At 38.3% G+C, this 22,915-nt stretch overlaps 1 protein-coding gene across 3 annotated transcripts; it reads left to right on the forward strand.

The window, feature by feature from the left end:
• Positions 1-1,040: 1,040 nt before the first annotated feature.
• sh3gl1b (SH3-domain GRB2-like 1b) lies at positions 1,041-22,915 on the forward strand. 3 transcript variants are annotated; one of them, XM_038275436.1, is made up of 10 exons: positions 1,041-1,199; positions 9,541-9,609; positions 10,563-10,635; positions 10,716-10,859; positions 11,589-11,722; positions 11,812-11,970; positions 14,791-14,894; positions 15,058-15,191; positions 15,707-15,757; positions 22,403-22,915. In XM_038275436.1, the coding sequence occupies exons 1-10, from the start codon at positions 1,155-1,157 to the stop codon at positions 22,594-22,596; spliced, it is 1,107 nt and encodes a 368-aa protein (XP_038131364.1). In that variant the 5' UTR covers positions 1,041-1,154; the 3' UTR covers positions 22,597-22,915. The 3 variants fall into 3 exon arrangements, with proteins under 3 accessions (XP_038131364.1, XP_038131365.1, XP_038131366.1); XM_038275437.1 differs by having other exon boundaries at positions 15,710-15,757; positions 22,403-22,596; XM_038275438.1 differs by lacking the exon at positions 15,707-15,757 and having other exon boundaries at positions 22,403-22,596.

Raw genomic sequence — 22,915 nt, forward strand, 5'->3', positions numbered from 1 at the left:
CACCACCTAATACGATACTTCATCTAATTACCTGATTACAAAATCCAAAAGAAGTAGAGGGATAGGTTTGAAGTCCAAAGATATAGAAGAACATTCTTATAGTGGATGCTAGAAACTAAAGTATTGTTTAATAAATGCATGTTTTTTCTTTCTGTACTTATCTAATAATATTTATCTAAACATCCTTCCTTTGTTTATAGCTCTAGTCCTTGCATCCCCAGCAGTCCCTGAGAAATATGCTTCCCAATTGGCTTTCCATGTAAGCAGAGGGAGAAATTGCAATGTATGCAGAAAGATTCCTGGCTTGGATTCAAATTCAGGACGTTCTTACTGCAAAGCATCAGTGCTACATACTCTTATCAGTAGAATAGTATAGAATAGAATAGAATAGAAAATCCCTTTTATTGTCCCACAATGGGGAAATTCTGATGTTTACAGCAGCAAAAAGATTATAGAAAAAATGGTCACACAAATATGGAGCGTAGAAAAATGTATAAGAATCTTTGAAAATGTATGAGTATAATAATAGTGAAGAGTTAAAATATCTAGTAATAATCATTATTATTACTAGTTTTATTCCTAGGTTAAGGACAACAAATATATTTTTCTAGAGGTATAAATATTCTGAAATAAAACATCTACGTACAAATAAAGGTATTATAACCAAATATTTAGGGTTGTACTAATGCTACCATTGCAACCCATAACTGCAGCCTCAGTAAAGTACCGGTGCTTGCTAATTGTATCCAGCAGGGGGCGGTGTGGTTTAATTTCTTAAAATCATTGCGTCACAAACGTTAACGCTGTTAAATAAATATGTTCAGTGTTCGGCAGAGATTTAGCCAAGACGTAAAACATAGAGTGAGTTTAGGATATTAAATCGCTTATTTTTAAGATAATTATTGGTTCGCTATCGGGGACTCTGGCAGGAGTCGCGCTCACTGTGGACGTGGTCAGCTGGCGTGTCCCGACTTGGAGTGACGGCCCAGTAAACCTATGATCCCCCCCGAAACATTTGCTTTTTTTTTTTTTTTTTTTTTTTTTTTTGCACTGGCTCGTTTCTGACTAAGTGTAAACGTTAACTTTTTTTCCCCTTTATCTTGACCTGTTTACACGGCCGACAGTAGAAGAGCAGGGGACGGTCAGCTTCCAAGATGTCTGTGGCGGGTTTGAAGAAGCAGTTTTATAAAGCCAGTCAGGTTTGCAAAACTTTTCTTACCGTTAGCGCGAGCAGCTAGCTAGCGGCTTGTAGCATAGCAAGCTAATGCTCAGAGCCAAGCTAACACTGCTTCGTTTATTTAACGGTGGATGTTGTTTTTCTGACAGCTTGTTGTTTAGTTGTGTGAAATGTTTAAATTGCTCTTGTTTTCTCTCAACACTAAATCGGCGAGCGTGAAATGAAGCGAGTTCCCCTTAACTCACAGTAGACTGACTGGTTGATATTGCGTTGTCTGCCCTGTAAATTATTTATATAAAATGGAAACATGATTATTTATCAACAAATTATAGTGAAATAAAGTTGTTTGCTTTAAAAAAGAGGTAAATGGTCTTAAGTTAAAAAGAAAACAAGACGAGGGAGTCGTGAAAATGTGTTTTTTGTGACTGCCGTTTGAGTAGTAAAATATTTTCTTCAACTATGATCAATTTTAAACTCAAATATCAAATCTTCTGTTTGTTTTTTTCAACGATTAGAGCGTCTTAATAAATACTTGCGTACTTCTAGAGATAAAAAGAAATCCTCCTCGGTTTCTTGTCTCAGCTTTATTGTGAATGTTTTTAATTTGGGGCAACTCTCCCAGTCATGGGAGGAGACTGTTTAAAAAGATTTTTTTTTTTGTCTTTTCTTCCAACCCCTGCTGATCTAAGCAGGAAAATACATTTGGTGTCTGCCTCAGCATCCTGCCAAGAACAAACCCAGATTCCTGTAGTAGATGGTAAATAACGTCATTTTAGAGGCTGTGTTGTACAACTGGACTGTTCATGGTGAAACTGATTAGCAGAAAAAAAGACATCAAATAGATCAGGGCATGAGAATTGACCCAAATGATGGATGTAGTGGAAGAAGGCTGGACAAAGTGTGCCTTCCCTATTATTTCACTGCATTGCAGCGACTTTGCTTGCCAAAACTCCATTCGAGGCAATAACACTCCCAATAGCTCAGATTGTATTCACATCAGGAAGGCAGGAAGTTGGCTGTGGAAATGATAACTTTGCTCATATGTTGTTTTTTTCTCTCTCTCTCACTTTTGTTATCTCTCTGTTCCTTTTAAAATAATAAATATCGAACCTGAAATGTCTCTCTTGGACATAAAATCATTAGGAAGGCAAGGGAATATGTACTGATGTTTAGTACAAGATAACCAAACATGTCATCTGTTCTGTGACATGAAATTGTTCTTATACAAAAACATATGGAGAATATTGTTACATGGCAGGTTTTGGACTTTTTCTCTGTGTTTAATACTTGAAAGATAATACTCTTCACCACAAAAGATATCAAGTAGATGGAAGTCATAGATATAAAAAGCAAGCATAATTATTTAGTCTGTATTAGTGTACTGTATAATTACTTGTGAAATGTATGTCATATTGCAATATTAGAAGGTTTATCTTACGTTTAGTGATTTTTAACATTAACTGAAACAAAACTGTAATTTCTATAGCATTTAATTGACTATTTAGAATCTGTTGTATTTAAGACCTGACAAGTTGTCAAAAAGTACGCATCCATAGCAAGTTCTCTTTTCATTATTTCTATTGTGACATGAAGATCATTCCAGGAGCTAAAACAGTTCAATCTGAGAGGATTAGTTTAGATTAAATTTAGCTGGGGACTTGATTTGGTGCTAAGCTGGTTTGCAGGATCCAGACAGGGTGAGGGCTTCCTACAGAGTCAGAAAGGATAATGATTTCTAGCTTATAAAAATGTTAAGAACATTTAAAAAGGTTTTCACTCTCACATTTTGCAGATTGCTTTCCTTCTCGTGTTACCTTTTATTGTATGTTTTGGATTCCTGGTTAGAATTGTAATGGTAGATTTCCTTAACTACATATTTGCTAGCATAAAACTGAATGAGAATCACACAGTTACACTTGTAAGAAAAAAGTTTCATGTACTGTACCTAGAAATTTTACATATTTTAAAGGCAGGAAAGGGGATTTTGTGGTGGGAGATATGTTCAAAGGGTGTTTGTGTATTTTCGAATTGTGAACATGCGTCACTGCCCCCTCCTTCGCAAAAGTTCGCTGGAAACGCCTCTGCTGGTTATTTTGTATTTCAACTAGAGAGGCAGCAAAATACCAGGATGAACCTAGTCAGCAGGAAATCATTAAAAGAACAGGTCTCCGCCGGCGTCATCACTGCAAGTTATATTTACAATTTGTTGGTGTGTTCTCGCTGCTGCATGTTTCATAATTTTAAAAAACACAGTACTTACTACACAATTAAACATAATTTACCTGTCCAGCAAAAGTTTTTCGACCAAAGCATCTGTTTTCAGACCCTTTTGCTCCTGTAGGGCACGCCATCTGCGAAAACAATCTCCTGTACACACGCTTTCCCACGCCGTTCTCTCCCACATCCTCTTTTCAACTATATCAAAAATAAGGCTTTCTTTTACGGTTAGGTTTGTCAGGATTATTTTAGGTCATTGATGCTCAAGTTTACACAAAACGGTAAACAAATCGCTAAAATAAAAGCCGAGGCAGTAAACAGGCGTAGGAGTACATCTTCATGCTTCGGCGTAATGACGGACTGCTAGCGAAACAATGTATGAGTCACACTTGGAGTCTACGTGAATAACATACTGGGGGCACGTACGCAAAAGGTTTGATTAACAAACAAGTAGCCAATCCACTTTTGACAGTAGACAAAATAGATTGGCTAATGTTTTGTAGGCCCCATCACTGCCAGAGTTTGTGGATTTCAATAATTTTGTGGGGGGGTCCATAAGAGCAAGACTGCCAGCCATCAATTAAGTTATTTTAGATTAATTTGGACACTTAATTTCTGAGAAAAATCCTCTTTGATACCTTAAGTTGCTGTGTTGACATTTATCGGCTTGACTGAATATGTATTTATGATATCTGAAATATATTTCTTCCAAGTCAAAATAATACAAGTAACAATATGGGGATCTGGAATTAATTTCTAGACATCCAGAATCTTTACTTTAGATATGAAGAATATCATTTTGTTTGAAATTTTTGATTTGATAAGGTAAGAAATGCCTTTTAAATACACATTAAGACAAATATAAAAATGTTTTGCCAAAGCCAGTTTTAATCACTACAAAAACCTAGTTTACTGATTGAAAGTGGATCAGTGTATCTCTTGAGGTCTAATCACCAGTCAGCAGGTGAAGATAGAATAGAAAAATGTTGTTCTAACTGGCAAGACTTGTGCATCATCTCATGGGGTTCCTCCTCATTTTATTTCTGTCTTCCATTGCACAGTAAATACTAAGTGTCTGTTTCGCTGTACAGTTGTTTTCCATAATGCTGTTATCACACATCAGTGTGCTCTCACTGATATCATGTTCTGCTAAATACCTGTTAAAGAAGTCTGTGTACTGCTGTAAATGTGAGAACAGCTAAGGTTCTTGATGTATGTGAAATAATTGCATTCACAAAGAAAACTTCCTCAATATAAAGGACATCTATACACAGTCTAAGAACCCTCTCCCTGTAAATGTTTAATTCTCTGTGAATTAATCCCGCTCATTCTTCAATTGGATCCTCATCAAAAGGACATGCTTTGATGGTGTTTTTGACATCTAATATCTCTAATGAACCTAGTGAATGGTTTCATTTTATTGTATGTGCAATACTAAGACAGAATTCTCCTGACTAAATACAGAAATAAAACAACACAATTTGCTTTAGGGAGGGCAGAGACAGAGGAAACCCTTAGTTTATTAAGGAAAACCTGCTCCCAACCAGGTTAGTTCTGGGGAGAATATTACTACAGTACCGGTAATTGAGTTGAGGTTGAGTAGACTCTCTTTGTTAAATGGAAAACTCGGTTTCCCTGATTCCAGCTTTTAGAAACCTTACAATTTTCAGTAAACCTGCTTGTGAAATGGGCCTCTGGCCATGTTTTTGGAACAACATCCAACCTCTGTGCGCTAAAAATAGTTTTTGATTATAGCATCTGTGTAAGATGCAAAAAACAAAAATGCAAATGATGGTTTGTGGGCTTATTGGTGCGATTGTATCAGTCAGCTTTTAGATGTGAGGTCATCTGGAACCTCTATATTTTTTTACTCTTAGCATGATCAATACATTTCAGTATCACTTTTATAATGGACTAGGGCTGGACAATAATCCCAAACAATATAGTGTATATTCTATATAATTTTTAAAGGATGACCCAATCTCATATTGATTTTGGATATTGGGCTGATATTAGGCAAAAAGGGAAAAAAATGGATTACATAAGCCTGCACTTAAACTCTCTGATAATGCCGGTATGATAATAAAAAAATACTTTGCTTTGTCTTAAAGGGAAACACCGTCTTTTTTTTTTTTTTTTTTTTTTTTTTTTTTTTTTACATTGGGCCCTTGATTTTACGTTGGTACATCAAGTTCTACTCACCCATATGAGTTTTGTGTCAATTGGAGCTGTTCTGAAGATATTCGGATAGATTATATCCAAGTAACGTCTTCCTATGGGCAACGACTTTTAGGCACAAACTAAACTGTTCACAATTTATCATTTATGGTACGCCAGCATTCAAAACATGTAGGCGAATCCGCTGTTATATTTTTTATATTTATATCTTTTAAAAACGAAGCGGTGCGTGTATGACGTCATCCGCGCGCGCCGGCTACCGTTCATTCATCCTGTCCGCTGAACTGCTGCTAGTTTTACTCACATGCCTGGAAGATGTCTAGTGCTACTACCACAGATGATCTTGCTCTCGAAATGGAATTGAACGATTCAAATTAGCTAGCCAAATGAATAGAAGGGGTAGAGCGTAGCCGCATGTGGCCGGCTGCCTGTCACAACTCCAGTCCGGCGCACGGATAACGAAGGTATTTTTGGCAAATATCCTCATTGAGTTAGACATTTTATTCACTTGGTTTCTGCAAACTGAAAGCATCCAACGCAGAGATAACATTAGAAAGCTGCAGCCTAAATCTGTTATCACCATGTTTGTTAAAACAACGGCTCAATCCATGGTCACAGTTCTGGAACAGAGACTTGACTTAAAGCTGAGGATGACCTGGTTTCTACAGCAAATTATAAAAGCCACAGCAAGACCTGACTAACAGAACATTTCAGGAGGCTCATGTTTTTTTACTGAAGTGCAGTAAGCTTTACTGAATGTCAAAAAAGTATTTTTTTTACCTGAAAATGCTTCATATGTCTGGACACTTTAGCTTTTTAAGCTTGTGGTCCAGTTGTTATTACCTCCAGACATCTACTTTTTTCAGGTGCTGCATCAGCATAGCTCATTCTTTTCAGTATTCAGCTTTAATAGTCTTATTTCATCTTCTCTATTGTTTTCCATAATCGTCTCTCCCCTTTTTTGCGCATTGAAACTTCTGTATAATGTTATCCTGTAGTTATTTCAGAAGCTTGTTCTTTGTGAGCTTTAAGCCACTCGGAGTGTTTTGGTTGTCCTCCCTGATCTCTAAATTTGCTCTCTGTAAATCAGCTCTGCAGTGTTTGTCAACTGAGGAAACAAGAATTCGATCAAGCTTTGAGATAATGTAGAAGTATTTTAGTAACACACTGTTAGGCAGATAAAAAGGATTTCTGTTGCACATTAATCTATATTTGTAACGCTCTGATTTGTTTGTATGAAAACATTGAGATTTGTGTGGGTGCTTTTGTGCTGCATTTCATGGCTTTAGTGTGCAGATAAGTAATACTTTTACTGAGTTTCCCCTGCAACTTCTCTTGTGACCTGAATCTGTCAGTGTCATATGCTCTCGGGAACGCAGCAGAAATACAGGAATGCTGAGTGGAAATATCAGCATAGTGTTCTCTTAATAAGAGGACATTTAAAATGATAATCTCAACTAGGGCTGCAACAACGAATCGATAAAATCGATAAAAATCGACTTTTAAAAGCGTTGGCAACGAATTTAATCATCGATTAGTTGTGTCGCGCGATTAATGCGTCATCCGCCGCCGCCGTCATCCGGGGGAAGAAAAAAAAATATGGCGGAGCGAGTCAGCGCCGCAGTTGCAGTGTTGCCAACTCAGCGACTTTTCAGACCCCTCCAGCGACTATTTTTCAAAAAAGCGACTAGCGACAAATCTGGCGACTTTTTACGGTGTCACTGGCGGCTTTTGCCTGCCGTGGGGCGCCTCCCCCATCCCAACGCCTTTCTCCCTCTCCCACAGGAATCCCTCTCAGCGCGGCAGTCAGAGCCGCAGGATTTTAGTGAGGAGTTTACCCTCAGCGTCCAGACTGCAAATGAAGCGCGCATGCGCCGGGATTGACGGCGCAAATTGATCACAATAATTAAAATAGCCTGCGCTTTGTAAAGTGAAAAAAGTGATAACATGCAACTTTTTTCAAAAGAAATTAACATGGCACGGAAGCACCACTGTTATGACGCAGCACCTGAAAAGAAAACACTTTGGAGCCTTCGATGGCAGTGAAGAGAGCTGATCAGCAGGATGAGTAACCATGTTTGTTTGGTTTTAAAGTGGGGAAACGTAACGTTAGTTTCTCAGGTAGCTCATCTGATGCTTTCCTTACCTTGTTAGTAGGTTACAGACAGGGATAAGGTTGGCTACTTATTTTACTTTTAATTTCATTTACATTTGTTTAAGCAGCGTTTATATTTTCTTTATAAATAAATTAACTTGCAAATTATGAGGGCAAGGCTTTTAAAGTTTAAATCTTCTGGCAAAGATAAAGAAAAGAAGATCCTGCAATTTATGGAAGTAAAGCAGAACAAAATCCAGCAAGATCAGTAATATGTCAATTAATTATCTGCCACATTGGAGGATGTGTTTTTTTTACCACCCCTAGTTCTCTCATTTTTATTCCAAATACAATTTATAATTTGAATCACAGGGCTATTTTTATCTCTATGGTTCAGTATTTTCTCAAGCAGCAACTTTAACTGCTATACTTTCCTGTCTTAAAAGGCAGAACTCTTCTAGTCTAAAAAAAACTCATTTCTTGAAATGGGGGGACCTATTGTTGAACCCCTTAGGGGCTTTAAAAAACAAAAATGCCTGTCTCTTTTTGCGCTTTATGAACCAAAGTAGCCTATATTTTGTGGATGTACAGCTACATTTCTCATGTAAGTTGGCGTAGTTTTTACACAAACATTTATTTTTCATATTGCACCAGTACAGTTAATGAGCAACCTGTACTTGTGTGCTTGTTTGTTCTGTCTAAAATGTTTATTTTGGAATAAAGAGGTTAATATAAAATTTTTTTTTTTTGTCCGATTCATCGATTAATCGAAAAAATAATCGGCCGATTCATCGATTTTTAAAATAATCATTAGTTGCAGCCCTAATCTCAACCTCTTTGATGATTGCTAAATGTGTTAATTATTATCAACAAACCTATGTTCTCTTCCTTCAAAACATCAATATATTAATCTAAGAAAAGGAACAATATCTCTAACTGTGAAATGGATGTGTGCAGCAAACTATGTCAAAGTTTATCATTATCTGAAAATATTGCGTAACACATCCTAATGAAAACATGTCCTCCCAGGAAAAGCTTTTATAAATCCTCATGGAGTTCAAGCTCTTAGATTATTGTTAAATATTTATAAGAAACTGTATCCCCAGAAGGTGTGAGTGGTATTTCTGTTTTGCTTTATATTCACTCTTGCGTTTTAGAAACATAAACCACATTGTGTAGACTACAGGTGTTGTTCAGTGTTATATTTCCTGTTCACAGCCACGTCTCATCTTTATTTGGTCAGCTTGAGTAGTTTCCTGTAGGAGAGGAAATTTTAATGGTAACACAGGTGGTGGTTAAAAGAGCAACCCAGATCTGTTTCAACCTGTTATTTGTGGGTTGTTGTTTTTTACTCTGGGTTTAGATAAATTGTGATTTAGATTTATTGTGGAAAGTAAAGCAAAACAATGTCCCTGTGGATGGGTGGATTTTGTTGATCAGATCTAAAGAATAATGAAACAAAAGGATAATCAGATGTGGAGTTCTCTCAAGATAGCATTAGTTAAGATAGCAAAGATGATTTAGGAAAGTTTTCTCTAAAATTTGAATACAAGGATGTTTTACAATATTTTCACAGAAGAGAAGCATAAGAGATTCTTTTCAGATTTGGATAAAAGTAGCCAGGTTAACTACTCAAAGATTTTTTCTTTTTTATGGACTGCATTGGCAATTTTTATGTGTTTTACTACAATAATCAGTGGTAGCTTACATTAAGCTATGCGTCACGATACAAAAACTCAGAGGCTACATTTCCATATTCATGAAGCACTTCTGTCTTTTTTTCTCTCAGATCAAAACCACATAAGCGGTATTACTTAGCTTGCATTTTTATTTTCTCTCACCCCCCCCCCCCCTTTCATGTCTTCTTCTCTAGATGGTGAGTGAGAAAGTTGGTGGTGCAGAAGGAACCAAACTAGATGAGGACTTCAGGGACCTGGAACGGGTAAGAGACCTATCAGAGAGTAGGAGTCAAAGTTGTGGAGCTGCACAAGTAAATGTTTTCATTAAAAACATTTTCTTCTATGTTTATTTAGTGGCCTTAAGGCTGATTTATACTCAGAAACTCTGCCCCTGTCGCAGACACTCTGCTGTACCTCTCCAAAATTGTCGATTACCGCAGACAGGAGGGCTTTGATTGGTCAAATCTACATCCTTTCTACACTGCGTATTTCCTGTTTTGTTTGTATGACCGCCATGGTGGAAAATGACTCGTTAAGATGGACCAGCTAGAAGTGCGAGGTGTGCGAGAGCGCTGGGACCCTTTTTCCACCTGGATCACTTCTCTTTTTCACCCTCATGTCCCCCTGTTGTCACACAAATTTGACCGCCTCAAAATTATCTAGACCCACAGCTAGTTCATGATTGTCCATCTTGCATTGTGGCGTGGAATAACAGCGCAGACCACGCTTCAATATTGGGCATGAATAAAAAATATCTGCGACACGCTCACTGCGACACACTGCTGCGGGAGGATAACCAGCCCTTTAGACAAAAGTGAAAATTACCTAAAATATGGTTGTTAACTGGACCAATGACCTATAATTTTAAATGTTTAGATGAAAACAAATTTGAATAGAACATGTTGCATAAGGCATAGTCTCTGATTTGCTAATATAAAAGTTTTTTTTTTGCTGGTTATGTTTGGGTTTTGAATTTTAGTCTAGACACACCACCTAGTTAAAGACATAGCATATTTTAGCATGCTTTGAAGAAAACTCCTTCTTAAATAAAAGAGTCAGTTTTAAAGTTTAGGTGTCACCATAAACATTACAGCTATCTTAATGTTACTAGCATATTAGTATTTTTTAATTATTAAATGTTTTCATATATTTTTTTCCTTGTTCTGTTATATTTGACAAGTAACTGATGCAAACTGGGATGTGTTGTTCTTTACAGAAGGTTGATGTGACCAGTAAAGCAGTAGCGGAGGTTATCTCCAAAACATCGGAGTACCTTCAGCCCAACCCAGGTAAGAAGACAAGTCTGGTATTTGTGTGTTTACCTAATTGTAAAATTTCTGTTAACGTCCTCCTCACCTTTCTTTTAAAGCATCTCGTGCAAAACTGTCCATGTTGAACACCATGTCTAAGATCCGTGGTCAGGTGAAGAACCCAGGATATCCTCAAGCTGAAGGGCTGCTAGGAGAATGTATGGCCAAGTATGGACGGGAACTTGGAGAAGACACTAACTTTGGTGAGATATTATGTTTTCTGCTATAACACCGGGCTCAAGCTGAATACAGTACCGCTGTAGCACTGGTAGGGTAAGGAACCCAAATCCTTAAAAACTTACATCAGCCACGGTGCGGTGAGAATCCAATTACAGGGACAGGAACAGTACTTTGCTTTAGAAAATTCTGCAATAGGCAAGTTTGGCCAGATACTGTAACACCAGGCAGGGCTGCTGAATGCACTGATGAATATTCAAAAGCATGCACTTATCAGCTGATACAAGAAAAAAGCACTAATATTGGTGGGCTGATGTAGTGTGAATGAATTTTTGAAGCAGCCTGCATACGTAATCAGTGTAAGCCTGGAGTAAATCCTGGGCAGTGCAAATACTGGTGTTTATATTTATTACTTCCACAATTCCAAAATAAGTAAAAAAAAAAAAAAAAAAAGCAATCCACTGGACTTTTGGAATGGCTATGAACCATATAACTGAGAATCTTCACCAGCATACTTCCACAATGTGCCAAGTAGATGTGCATGTGTCCTGTTTATGCGTCCTGATCATTTGTGTGCAGCCAAACTACCAACTCAGCATCTAAAAGGTTATTTTGGTCTATTTTGTTTCGAATTCATGCTTTGGTGATTTAGTTTTCGCTCATTGAAGCCTAAACTGAGAGACTTGGGCTCTCTGTTTTGTTTTTATTCTAATATTACAAATCGTGACCAAATGTCAACCATCTGTTTTATCCAGGTGCTGCTCTAGTAGATGTGGGAGAGGCAATGAGGCGGTTAGCAGAGGTCAAAGACTCTCTAGACATCGACGTAAAACAGAACTTTATTGATCCATTACAAACTCTGTGTGACAAGGACCTCAGAGAGATACAGGTATGCATATGCTTTATGAAAATGTATATTTGATAAGGTCTTCAGACAGTAAAATGCAGCAGCTAAATTGTATCTATACACCACTTCAGCACCATCTGAAGAAGCTTGAAGGCCGTCGGCTGGATTATGACTACAAAAAGAAGCGCCAGGGCAAGATTCCTGATGAGGAAGTTCGACAGGCCCTTGAAAAGTTTCATGAGTCAAAGGAAGTGGCTGAGACCAGCATGTACAACCTGCTGGAGACTGATGTAAGCACTTCTTTCTGTTTAACCATCAGTGAAAGGTTGGAGCCACATCCTAAAGTCTAGTTGTTTTTAAACTAAGCCTAAGTCTTTATTTAATTAGTCATTCTCCTAATAAAGTACCTCATATCACAGTGTTAGGAGGAACACATTCAAGTAGTGGTGTTTTGGGCTTATATCGCAATTTCATTTGTATTTTACTGCCTATAGTGAGTCATTTTACAGATCTTTTGAAACCTGAACCTTTTTATTTTATAAAATTATTTGCTACTCTGGTACAAGGTTATATTGTCTGTCCTGTTCTGCGTTACGTGGCTTTTTCAAATACATTTACATCTTAAGAACAAACAGAAACTCTGTTCATTGCATCTATAAAGGTTAATCAAACACACCTGTTCAGTAGTTTAAATGCAACATTTAGTGATGATGGGGTTTATTGTTGTGTGGTGCCACAACACATTGTAGGGTCAGGATTTATACTAAAGGATGGATGGCTGAATATAGATGTGTAAAAATATATTTTATCATTTATTTTTTGAATCATCACAACCAGTTCTTTAAGAATGGGGTTTTGTTCATACTAGGTCTCAATCTGACACTATGAGTGTACCAGAACTGATATAATGCCAATATTGCAGCTTTGAGTACTGACTGATAAAGATTTTAAACTGATATGACATCAACATAAATTAAACATACTTGTATCACTTAATTTGCCCTGTTAAATGTAAGAACAGGCTTGATCAAGATCAGTAGTACACAGAAGGAATGATAATACTAGGTAGCACTATGCAGTCCTATACAGGTGCTGGTCATAAAATTAGAATATCATGAAAAAGTAGATTGATTTCAGTAATTCCATTTAAAAAGTGAAACTTGTATATTATATTCATACATTACATACAAACTCATATATTTCAGATGTTTATTTTGTTTAATTTTGATGATTACAAATGACAACAAATGAAAATCTCAAATTCATCATATCAGAAAATTAGAATATTGTGAAAAGGTTCAAAATTGATGGCCCCTGGTGCCACACTCTAATCAGCTAATTAACTCAAACCCCCTGCAAAAGCCTTTAAATGGTCTTTCAGTCTAGTTCTATAGGCTACACAATCATGGGGAAGACTGCTGACTTGACAGTTGTCCAAAAGACGACCATCGACACCTTGCACAAGGAGGGCAAGACACAAAAGGTCATCGCTAAAGAGGCTGGCTGTTCACAGAGCTCAGTGTCCAAGCACATTAATAGAGAGGCGAAGGGAAGGAAAAGATGTGGTCGAAAAAAGTGTACAAGCAAGAGAGATAACCGCACCCTGGAGAGGATTGTGAAACAAAACCCATTCAAAAATGTGGGGGAGATTCACAAAGAGTGGACTGCAGCTGGAGTGAGTGCTTCAAGAACCACCACACACAGACGTATGAAAGACATGGGTTTCTGCTGTCGCATTCCTTGTGTCAAGCCACTCTTGAACCACAGACAGCGTCAGAAGCGTCTTGCCTGGGCTAAAGAGAAACAGGACTGGACTGCTGGTGAGTGGTCCAAAGTCATGTTCTCTGATGAAAGTAAATTTTGCATTTCCTTTGGAAATCAAGGTCCCAGAGTCTGGAGGAAAAGAAGAGAGGCACTTCATCCACGTTGCTTGAAGTCCAGTGTAAAGTTTCCACAGTCAGTGATGGTTTGGGGTGCCATGTCATCTGCTGGTGTTGGTCCATTGTGTTTTCTGAGGTCCAGGGTCAACGCAGCCACATACCAGGAAGTTTTAGAGCACTTCATGCTTCCTGCAGCTGACCAACTTTTTGGAGATGCAGATTTCATTTTCCAACAGGACTTGGCACCTGCACACAGTGCCAAAGCTACCAGTACCTGGTTGAAGGACCATGGTATCCCTGTTCTTAATTGGCCAGCAAACTCTCCTGACCTTAACCCCATAGAAAATCTATGGGGTATTGTGAAGAAGAAGATGCAATACACCAGACCCAACAATACAGAAGAGCTAAAAGCCACTATTAGAGCAACCTGGGCTATCATAACACCTGAGCAGTGCCACAGACTGATCGACTCCATGCCACGCCGCATTGCTGCAGTAATACAGGCCAAAGGAGGCCCAACTAAATACTGAGTGCTGTACATGCTCATACTTTTCATGTTCATACTTTTCAGTTGGCCAACATTTCTATAAATCCTTTGTTTTTATTGGTCTTCAGTAATATTCTAATTTTCTGATATGATGAATTTGAGATTTTCATTTGTTGTCATTTGTAATCATCAAAATTAAACAAAATAAACATCTGAAATATATGAGTTTGTATGTAATGTATGAATATAATATACAAGTTTCACTTTTTAAATGGAATTACTGAAATCAATCTACTTTTTCATGATATTCTAATTTTATGACCAGCACCTGTAGATATTCGAAAGCGGGCAACATTTTACTGCAGTTGATTACCCAATAGGTTACCTCACAGATTTCAGCACCCTGTTCAACATTACTCAAAGTCTGACGTTAGCTGAATGTTGCTCTCCAGACCAGGAGTTCCTCCTGTTGATGAAAATAATCTTGGGACTTCAATTTTAGCTTCGCTTTGACTTTAAAAATACTCTTTTACTTAAATTTTATATAAACACTTGTTTTTATGCAAAAGATAAGAAAAGAAAAAAAGAAAAAAAAATAGTTGCTCTATATTATCTTAACATTCAACTCGCCTGTATCTGCAATCTTAGTGCTCCATGTGGAAAGATCATGTAGCTGATGTGTATAGTATGTGTTAATGTTTTACAAGACTTGATGGGTTGTTTTCTTTTGTCTGTATATATAGATTGAACAGGTGAGCCAGCTTTCATCTCTCGTCGAGTCGCAGCTACATTACCATAAACAAGCGGTGCAAGTGCTGGAGGAGCTTTCTGATAAGCTGCGTGACAGGTTTGTGCAGAAAGCAAATCCAAAGATATCCAAATGCATAAGTGATATGTTTTCCATGCAGCTGTGCTCTGAACCTATTCCAATCTTCAACTTAATCATCCACATCAAATTTTATCTCATTATGCTCATTTGTATCTAAAAATGGGGATATTTCTTTTAACAGGATGACTGAAGCTCAGTCTCGACCAAGACGAGAGTACATACCTAAACCCAAACCCATCTTTGACTTTGGAGAAAACAACCACTCCAATGGAAGTTACCCATCCTCAATGGCGCCTCCTCCTTCACGCAACTCTGGTAAGATGCTGAACACATTACAAATTTGAAATTATTTGTTGAAAATTTATTTAAACGGTAAAGCAAAAGATCCCCAGCTATAAATCATCAAAAGCGAAACCTCAGCTGTTTCACTTTTTTAAAACCACAGTGAAATGTCATCATGTTAAATCTGTAAAAAAAGATCTGCCTTGCTAGAGTTCTACCAAAAACTAGACATTTAACTCTGAGTTGAAAAAGCTTAGCAATCATGCAGAAACACACAGAGCCCTCAGTACCTTGCTGGCATTATTGATCAACAACTGCACACCAGTAAGCAACATGAAGCCACAGGAGAAGTGTAAAATTCCTCTTTCCTGTTTTTCCTACATAGTCTCATAAAGGCTTTTATTGATGTTTGACTTATTCAGTGTTGAAATGACATCACTTAGCTGTTGACCAATGTCATGGTGAGAGGTTGTGGCTGTGTGTGTCCCGCCCTGTTATCTGGCTGGCCTTTCTCCTGCTGACCTTGTTCCTCTTTCGTATGACATCAGCAGAACGGTCCTTTCTCTTTGCAACATTGTCCTTTCGGAAACCGGGATTGTGTGAGTCACCCACTGTGTGTCCAAGTTGCAGCCTTGGAATGATTGCATGCGTGTGTGTGTGTGAATAACACTCTGATAAGATTTTCAGGAAGCAGATGCTTTGCGGCAGTGATGGGTGTTTTACATGTGTCTTATTTAACAGAGTGTGGTTTTGCTTCAACCTAACGTCATATCCTGTCTAAACCAACTACATTTCCACAATGGGTCTTTTTTTCAGTTTTAGGAACTTGGCTACCTGCACTAATGTTTCTCCTAATGTTATATGTGAATGTTTCTTTTAATATTTGATTTAAGTGGTGTTCATAAAATTAACCATACCCAACATCTCTTCTAATGCATCTTCAGCTACTTAGTCCTAGACGCCTGGTACAAAACTAGGTTCAGATCCAGTCTTAGTATCTGAGGGTATTTTTCTGTTCATCTTTATATTAAAATACATGTCATAAGTGCTTTGTTGTGGACATTGTTACTGGTAATAAAAAAAATCTTAAAAATGAAATTGAGAAACATACAAATCATCTTCTAGTTTTTAACAGGGACAGACATCAGAAGCTGAACGTTTATACGCTGTTCAAAAAATAAATGGAATTAGTAAACAACACAGTATAACTTTGATTAAATCATTTTTAAGTAAAATCAAACTGTTGTCTTTGGAAAAAACACTGATAATCAATTTAACATGCTTTTGTGCAAATGGATAGACGGGTGGAAATTATTGGCAATTAGCAAGATGCACTCAATAAAGGAGTGGTTCTGCAGGTGGAGACCGCAGACCACTTCTCAGTACTATGCTTTCTGGCTGATATTTTGGTCACTTTTGAATGTTGGTGGTGCTTTCACCCTCGTGGTTGCATGAGACGAACTCCACAACCCACATAAGTGGCTCAAGTATTGCAGCTCATCCAGGATGGCACATTGACGTGAACTGTGGCAAGAAGGCTTGCTGTATCTGTCAGCTTAGTGTCTAGAGGCTAGAGACACTACCAGGAGAAAGGCCAGTGGAGAGGTGGAAAAGGCCGTAGAAGGGCAACAACACCTCTGCGTTTGTATAAGGAGGAACAGGAGGAACACTGCAAAATGACCTCCAGCAGGCCACAAATGTGTATTTGTCTGCAGAAACGGTTAGAAACCGACTCCACGAGGATGGTATGAGGGCCCAACATCCACAGATGGGGATTGTGCTCACAGCCCAACACCGTGCAGTATGCCTGGCATTTGCCAGAAAACGCCAGGATTGCCTAGTTTTCCGCTAACGCCCTGGGTTCTTCACAGATGAACACAGGTTAACCCTGAGCACATGTGACAGACGTGACAGTCTGGAGACACCGTGGAGAGGAATCTGCTGTCTACAACAACCTTCAACATGAATAGTTTGACACTGGGTCAGTAATGGTGTGGGGTGGCATTTCTTTGGAGGGCCTCACAGTCCTCCATGTGCTCGCCAGAGGTAGCATGACTGCCATTAGCTACCGAGATGAGACCATCAGACCACTTGTAACCTTTTGCTGGTGAGATTGGCCCTGGGTTCCTCCTAATGCAGGATAATGCTAGACAGATAATGCTATGTGGCTGGAGTGTCAGCAGTTCCTTGAAAATGAAGGCATTGAAGCTCATCTGGAACATCATGTCTCAATCCATCCATCATCATCACGTTGCATCACAGGCTTTCCAGGAGTTGGCGGATCCTTTAGTCCAGGTCTGGGAGGAGATTCCTCTGGAGACCATGGACCACCTAACCAGCAGTATGCTCAGGCATGTTAGGGAGATCATAAAGGCATGTGGAGGCCACACACAATACTAGGCCTCATTTATACCTGTTTTAGGGACATTACACTATAGTTGGATCAGCCAATAGTGGGTTTTTTCACTTTTATTTTCTGTCTTGACTCCAAATCCAGGCCTCCTCGGTTAATAAGTTTAGTTTTCCGTGATGATTTTTGTGTGATTTTGTTGTCAGCACATTCAACTTTGTACAGAACAAAGCATTCAATGAGAATATTTCATTCATTTAGTTCTAGGAAGTGTTATTTGAGTGTTTATTACTCAGTTGTCCTGTATTCTGTAACCTTTTGTGGCATTATTTATTTATTTTTTATTCAGTTGAACTGAGGGAGAAACAATTTTAGCTTAATTTTTTTATTTATTATTATTTTACTATTATTCAGAACTATTAAAAATTATTTTCTTATCTGTATTTTTTCCAATAAAATATGGGAATCAGCTCAAATCAGCGGACCGGAATATTATAAAATCAATAATAGAACATTGGATTGATAGATTTTAGCAGATATTATCACTGTTGTGATGATATTGATTACAATGCAGATATTGCCCCCTGCCCTCATCCTCATTTTAACACCACTCTTAGGGCCTGGTCCTCAGAAGCTTTCTGTGCCTTAAAGCTGCTGTAGGAGATCTTGGAAAAACGGTTCCAGCAAGCTCTATTTTTGAACATGCACAACCATGCCTCTCCCTTCAGACAATCCCTTCGAAACCACGCCTTCAAAACACATGAACGCGCATGCTGTCTGCAGCGCATCTAGAGCAACAGGAGCGGCTGCTGTTAGGGAGACAGGCAGCACTGATGATGCAGAGCATTATGATCACTCCTCTAAAGCAGTTCATTAATGCCTAAGTTAATTTAAAATGCAGAAATCTGCTGGCAAAACATGTTTGCTTTTATTATCGTGGTGCCTGCAGTTTGGATTACATATGTGAAAAACTCTGGTCACCATAGGTGTGAACGTAGCATAACAGTGGCTAGCTTACAACCAAGGCGTCTTGCACAAGCATTGGGGGGTCGATTCATTCATGTGTCAGGGTACGTGCAAAGGGGGGAGGGACAAGCAGACGACCATGATTGACGTGTCAGAGACCAGTCGTGTACACCGGACCGTCCTTTGTGATTGGTTGGGGTTATTCATTGATTTCTCACTGTAGTGGGGACCATTTATTTTAGTTTAACTTCCAGACCTCCTATTTCACTGCTTGCTAAGCAGCTGTGGGGAGAACTTTAAGCCACATGGTCAAGAATGCGTCAGAAAATATCTCCTACTGCACCTTCAAAACGGATCCAAACATATTTGTACACACAGGGCAGAGCTTTAAAGTGGGGGGAATTGATTTGCATTTGCAATTCAACAGACAGCATGTGCAAACTATTCATTTTTTCTCTGCTTTCATCAATATGCAGGTCATATTCTAATGACCCAATAACAGAGATTCATGGGTTGAGGGTAAACAAATTATTTACCACATCCAAATCAGAAACTAAACTGTGACAATAGTTTTATTGTCTTTTCTAGTAATTGTGAAAGTTGGGTGCAACATGACATCCAGAATTATCTGTGGTTATTGTGGCCATAAGGGAAGCTGTGGTACAAAGTAAGGCTGGGCTATTAATCTATCCTTTTGAAGATGTATGTATGATTTAATTATTGAGTCATGTATAATGTTTTTCACCTATCCATTTCTTGGGCCTCCACAACTCAAAGTGACATAGTTTCATAATTTTTTTTTCTTAGATGTTTACGTATAAAATACTGGCTACAAACATTCAGTGTTTTTGTTTGTTTGTTTTTTTCATTGTTTTCTTTAACACATTATTATTTTGAAAAAATTGAGGTTACCCTCCATAGGGGAGGATTAAAATAAAAAAAAATGTTTTCAAAGTAATACATGCCATGTGTCGTTTCTATTATAAAACCTAAATGAGGAAAAAAATTATCTGATTTGGCAGGGTTCGATTTTTAAGCCATATCACCCAACCTTAGTGCAAAGCCAGAGGATGGAGAGAGATGCTGTGTGCATGTAAATATATTTTGACAGTAAGGAATTTAATAAAATATTGAGTTGCCCAAAGAAAGGTTATGTTTTTCTTTGCTTTTGTCGGTAGCCTTTAAGGTGGGCTATTTGAGATGCGCTTTAATTGTAATTTAGTGTTATGATTATTTTTTTTTACTATCATTATTACCTCGATCTCCATGGCTTAGAAACTCCTCTTTCTTTTATGGTCACCTAGGAAACTGCCTGTTCAACATGCAATCTGCTCATTTTAAGGGGAGGACCAAAACTAATATAAAGCTATTTTACTTATGCAGGGATAAAGCATGTTGCCCATATACAGAGTGTATGTTAATGCTGCCTTCACAAGTTTGAGTCCTAGCCTGTTGACCTTTCCTTTGCTGCATAGCGACCCCCCCACCCCCACACATTTCCTGTCAGCCTACTTTCGAAAAATTCACTAGTGACAAAAAAAAGAGTTAAAAAGAAAACCTCACTTTGCCATTTTAACTCCTCTCTTTTAAGTGCAAGGCACAGAATTCTCACCAAAGTAATTATCACCCCTGTTATTACTTTTTTGTTCAATGCAAATTTTACCTCTCGAAATATGTGCAAAAAAATGGTGTCAACACAGCAAAGAAGGCCCTGCTGAGCCAGCAGTTTTCTCTCTCTGCAGCATGCTTGCATAGAAAAATTCTACCTCCAAGTTAAACCTCTTTCAAGTAGTCTTGAATGTAGGTGATTATTTCTATATTATTGCATCTATTTGCATAGGCTAGCAACCACCAGTAAACCTTTCCTCACAGAACCTTTCCATTTGAAACAGTATCATCTATTCTGTAAGAGATTAATAATATATCAATTTTAAACATCAGGGTGTGCAGTATTATAATATTAGGAAGGAAGTTGTATTTAAAGTGTGAGGTATTTAGTTATCACTATATTTGGGCAGTTGTAATGTCGTAACCATCCCCAATACCTATATCCCTTATTGACTTTTAGTAGCTGAGATGGGGAAGCTATTCAATCAGGGAGGGGGATATTGGTTAAAATACAAGAAATTATGTTTAAAAATGTGGGTTACTTTTAAAGTCTAAAACAAAAAAAGGGTTTTCCTTTTTTTAACCAAGGTGATTGGAAATGAGAGGGAGGAAATAAGTGGTCATGAATTTCTGAATCAAAACTAAAATTATTTACTACATCACTGCCATTAAAATATTGATGTATGCAGCATACATTAACGTTTCTATACTGAATAATGTGTATATTTTTATGAATTGCCTGAATCCACTCTGCATACATCTAATTTGACCAAAAAGACAGTTATCTGAGGTGCACGCATTAGCTGTGTAATAATAAGGTGATTAATTTAGTGCAAGAGTTTACGGGGAACAAAAAGAGACTTAATTAAAAACAATATTTATATCCCGCTTTGTGATCCACAGTGAAATCATTGCCAGCTTTGAACATTCGTTACTCGTTAACTAGAAAAATGGAGCAGGTGCTCTCCTCTGCTCCTTTGCTCTGACCGCATGCAGGGGTTTCAGGACGGGGCGGCTGCCTGTGAGACAACAATTTGACAACAATAATAGAAGGATTGATGATGTCACGTGTAGTTGCTTAGCTGTCCAAAAACAGAGAAGTCAGTAGATTTGTCTCAAAATCACTTTTTTTCTACAAAAAATAGTTCCTCAAGGGGTCTGAAAAGTCGCCCTAATTGACATCACTAAGCCATCAGTTAGTTTCATACATGCGCAAGCTTCAAAGCAAGACAGACAGGAGCTGGTGGTTTTGGTTTTTCAAAACAAAGTACATTTTAAGATGTCATCATCTCAAACAGGCCTGGAAGCTTCAGGGTCCTTCTTAGTATCTTAGCTGTCTGTAGGACTTAGCTTTTCTGGACTGAGATGACTAAGATGCTTCCAGGTGTCAGCCTCAGTTTGAGCCACTTCTGCACTGTGGGGGTTACTGTCCAAAGTGATTCGATGACCACAGGCACCTACTTATTAACAACGCAAGAAAGTGATTGCTGATGAATAAAATCAGACATCCAATGAAGGATTCAGTCCAATTCCTTCTAATTCCCTATAACCTGGGTGTGACTACAAATTGAGCTGTTGGAGGCCTCTTTCCTGCTGTGGTCATGGTGAATCGCATCCCCTGTGTCACATTGATGAGGGCTTCTTATATGGTCATGCTAAATGTGACAACTTTAGCTACTCAGCTATCACCAGTTCTGGAGCAGAAAAATAGGAATTTTTTTCATCATGGGTGTTTATAGATGCATTCATGAATTCCAAGTAGATCTCACTCTTAGTGATGTTTAACTCGTAGCCTTTTAAAAAATCTTAGCTAAGATTCCTGTTACAGTGTAATCCATGTTGCTATCTGTAAATGTGTGTTAGCACCATCCTAAGAGGAACTGTGTTCCCTTGTAGTTAGTGTTATTTATCTGCCCCTGTGAACTGATAGTGTATTGAGTAAATCCAAACGCTCTCCCTGTCTCTAGCCTACCCAGCAGTGTGTTGGGTGAACTTGATACAATGAGAAATTGTTTGGCTGCTAAAAAGCCTAGTTTGTCTGTGTGTAAATCACTGCTGATCCGCATGAGGTCACAGAGACAGAAACAAAGTGAAGAACGTGGGCAGTCCTACAGGATTGTGGTTTTCAGGAATGTTTACATGAAATGATCTTCCTACCAGATTTCCTTCACTTGTCTCAAATCTGCATCAGTGTCACACTAACATCCAAATTTTAAGCTAAAGATCTGACCTGTTTTTTATTCAACAGGAAATGTTTAATACATTTGGAACTTGGTTATTTTTTTTTCTCTTATCTTTCTATTTTTCTTGTTCTCATCAGCCCCAGAGCAGCCCAGCTGCAAGGCCCTGTATGACTTTGAGCCAGAGAATGAGGGGGAGCTGGGCTTCCACGAAGGCGACATCATCATCCTGACCAACCAAATCGATGAAAACTGGTACGAGGGCATGCTGAACGGCCAGTCAGGATTCTTCCCCCTCAACTACGTCGAGGTCCTTGTTCCATTGCCACACTAAAACAAAGAGAGCGCTGGAAGGAATTTAGAGGCGGAAACATTGTGGTGAAGAAGAAAAGTGAAGATATGAGGCGGTCTACAAAGGTTTCAATTTCACTTTGAGCTTCATCGTCATCACCAGAAGCAAGCACTTTTTGTAAACACAAGATCTGGATATGATATCAAACCAGAAGACAACTTTTTTTTCTTCAGAAAAACAAAACCCATCCAGACTAGGACTGTGACAAAACATCTTAATCCTTCATGGGACAGTAGGAATAATTCTGTGGGGACTAACTGTTGGCAATATATGAGCAATACATTTTTCATCACAAATAGGT

This window comes from Cyprinodon tularosa, unplaced genomic scaffold (genome assembly GCF_016077235.1).
Source record: "Cyprinodon tularosa strain WSP-4 unplaced genomic scaffold, ASM1607723v1 ctg959, whole genome shotgun sequence".
NCBI classification, from domain to species: Eukaryota; Metazoa; Chordata; class Actinopteri; order Cyprinodontiformes; family Cyprinodontidae; genus Cyprinodon; species Cyprinodon tularosa.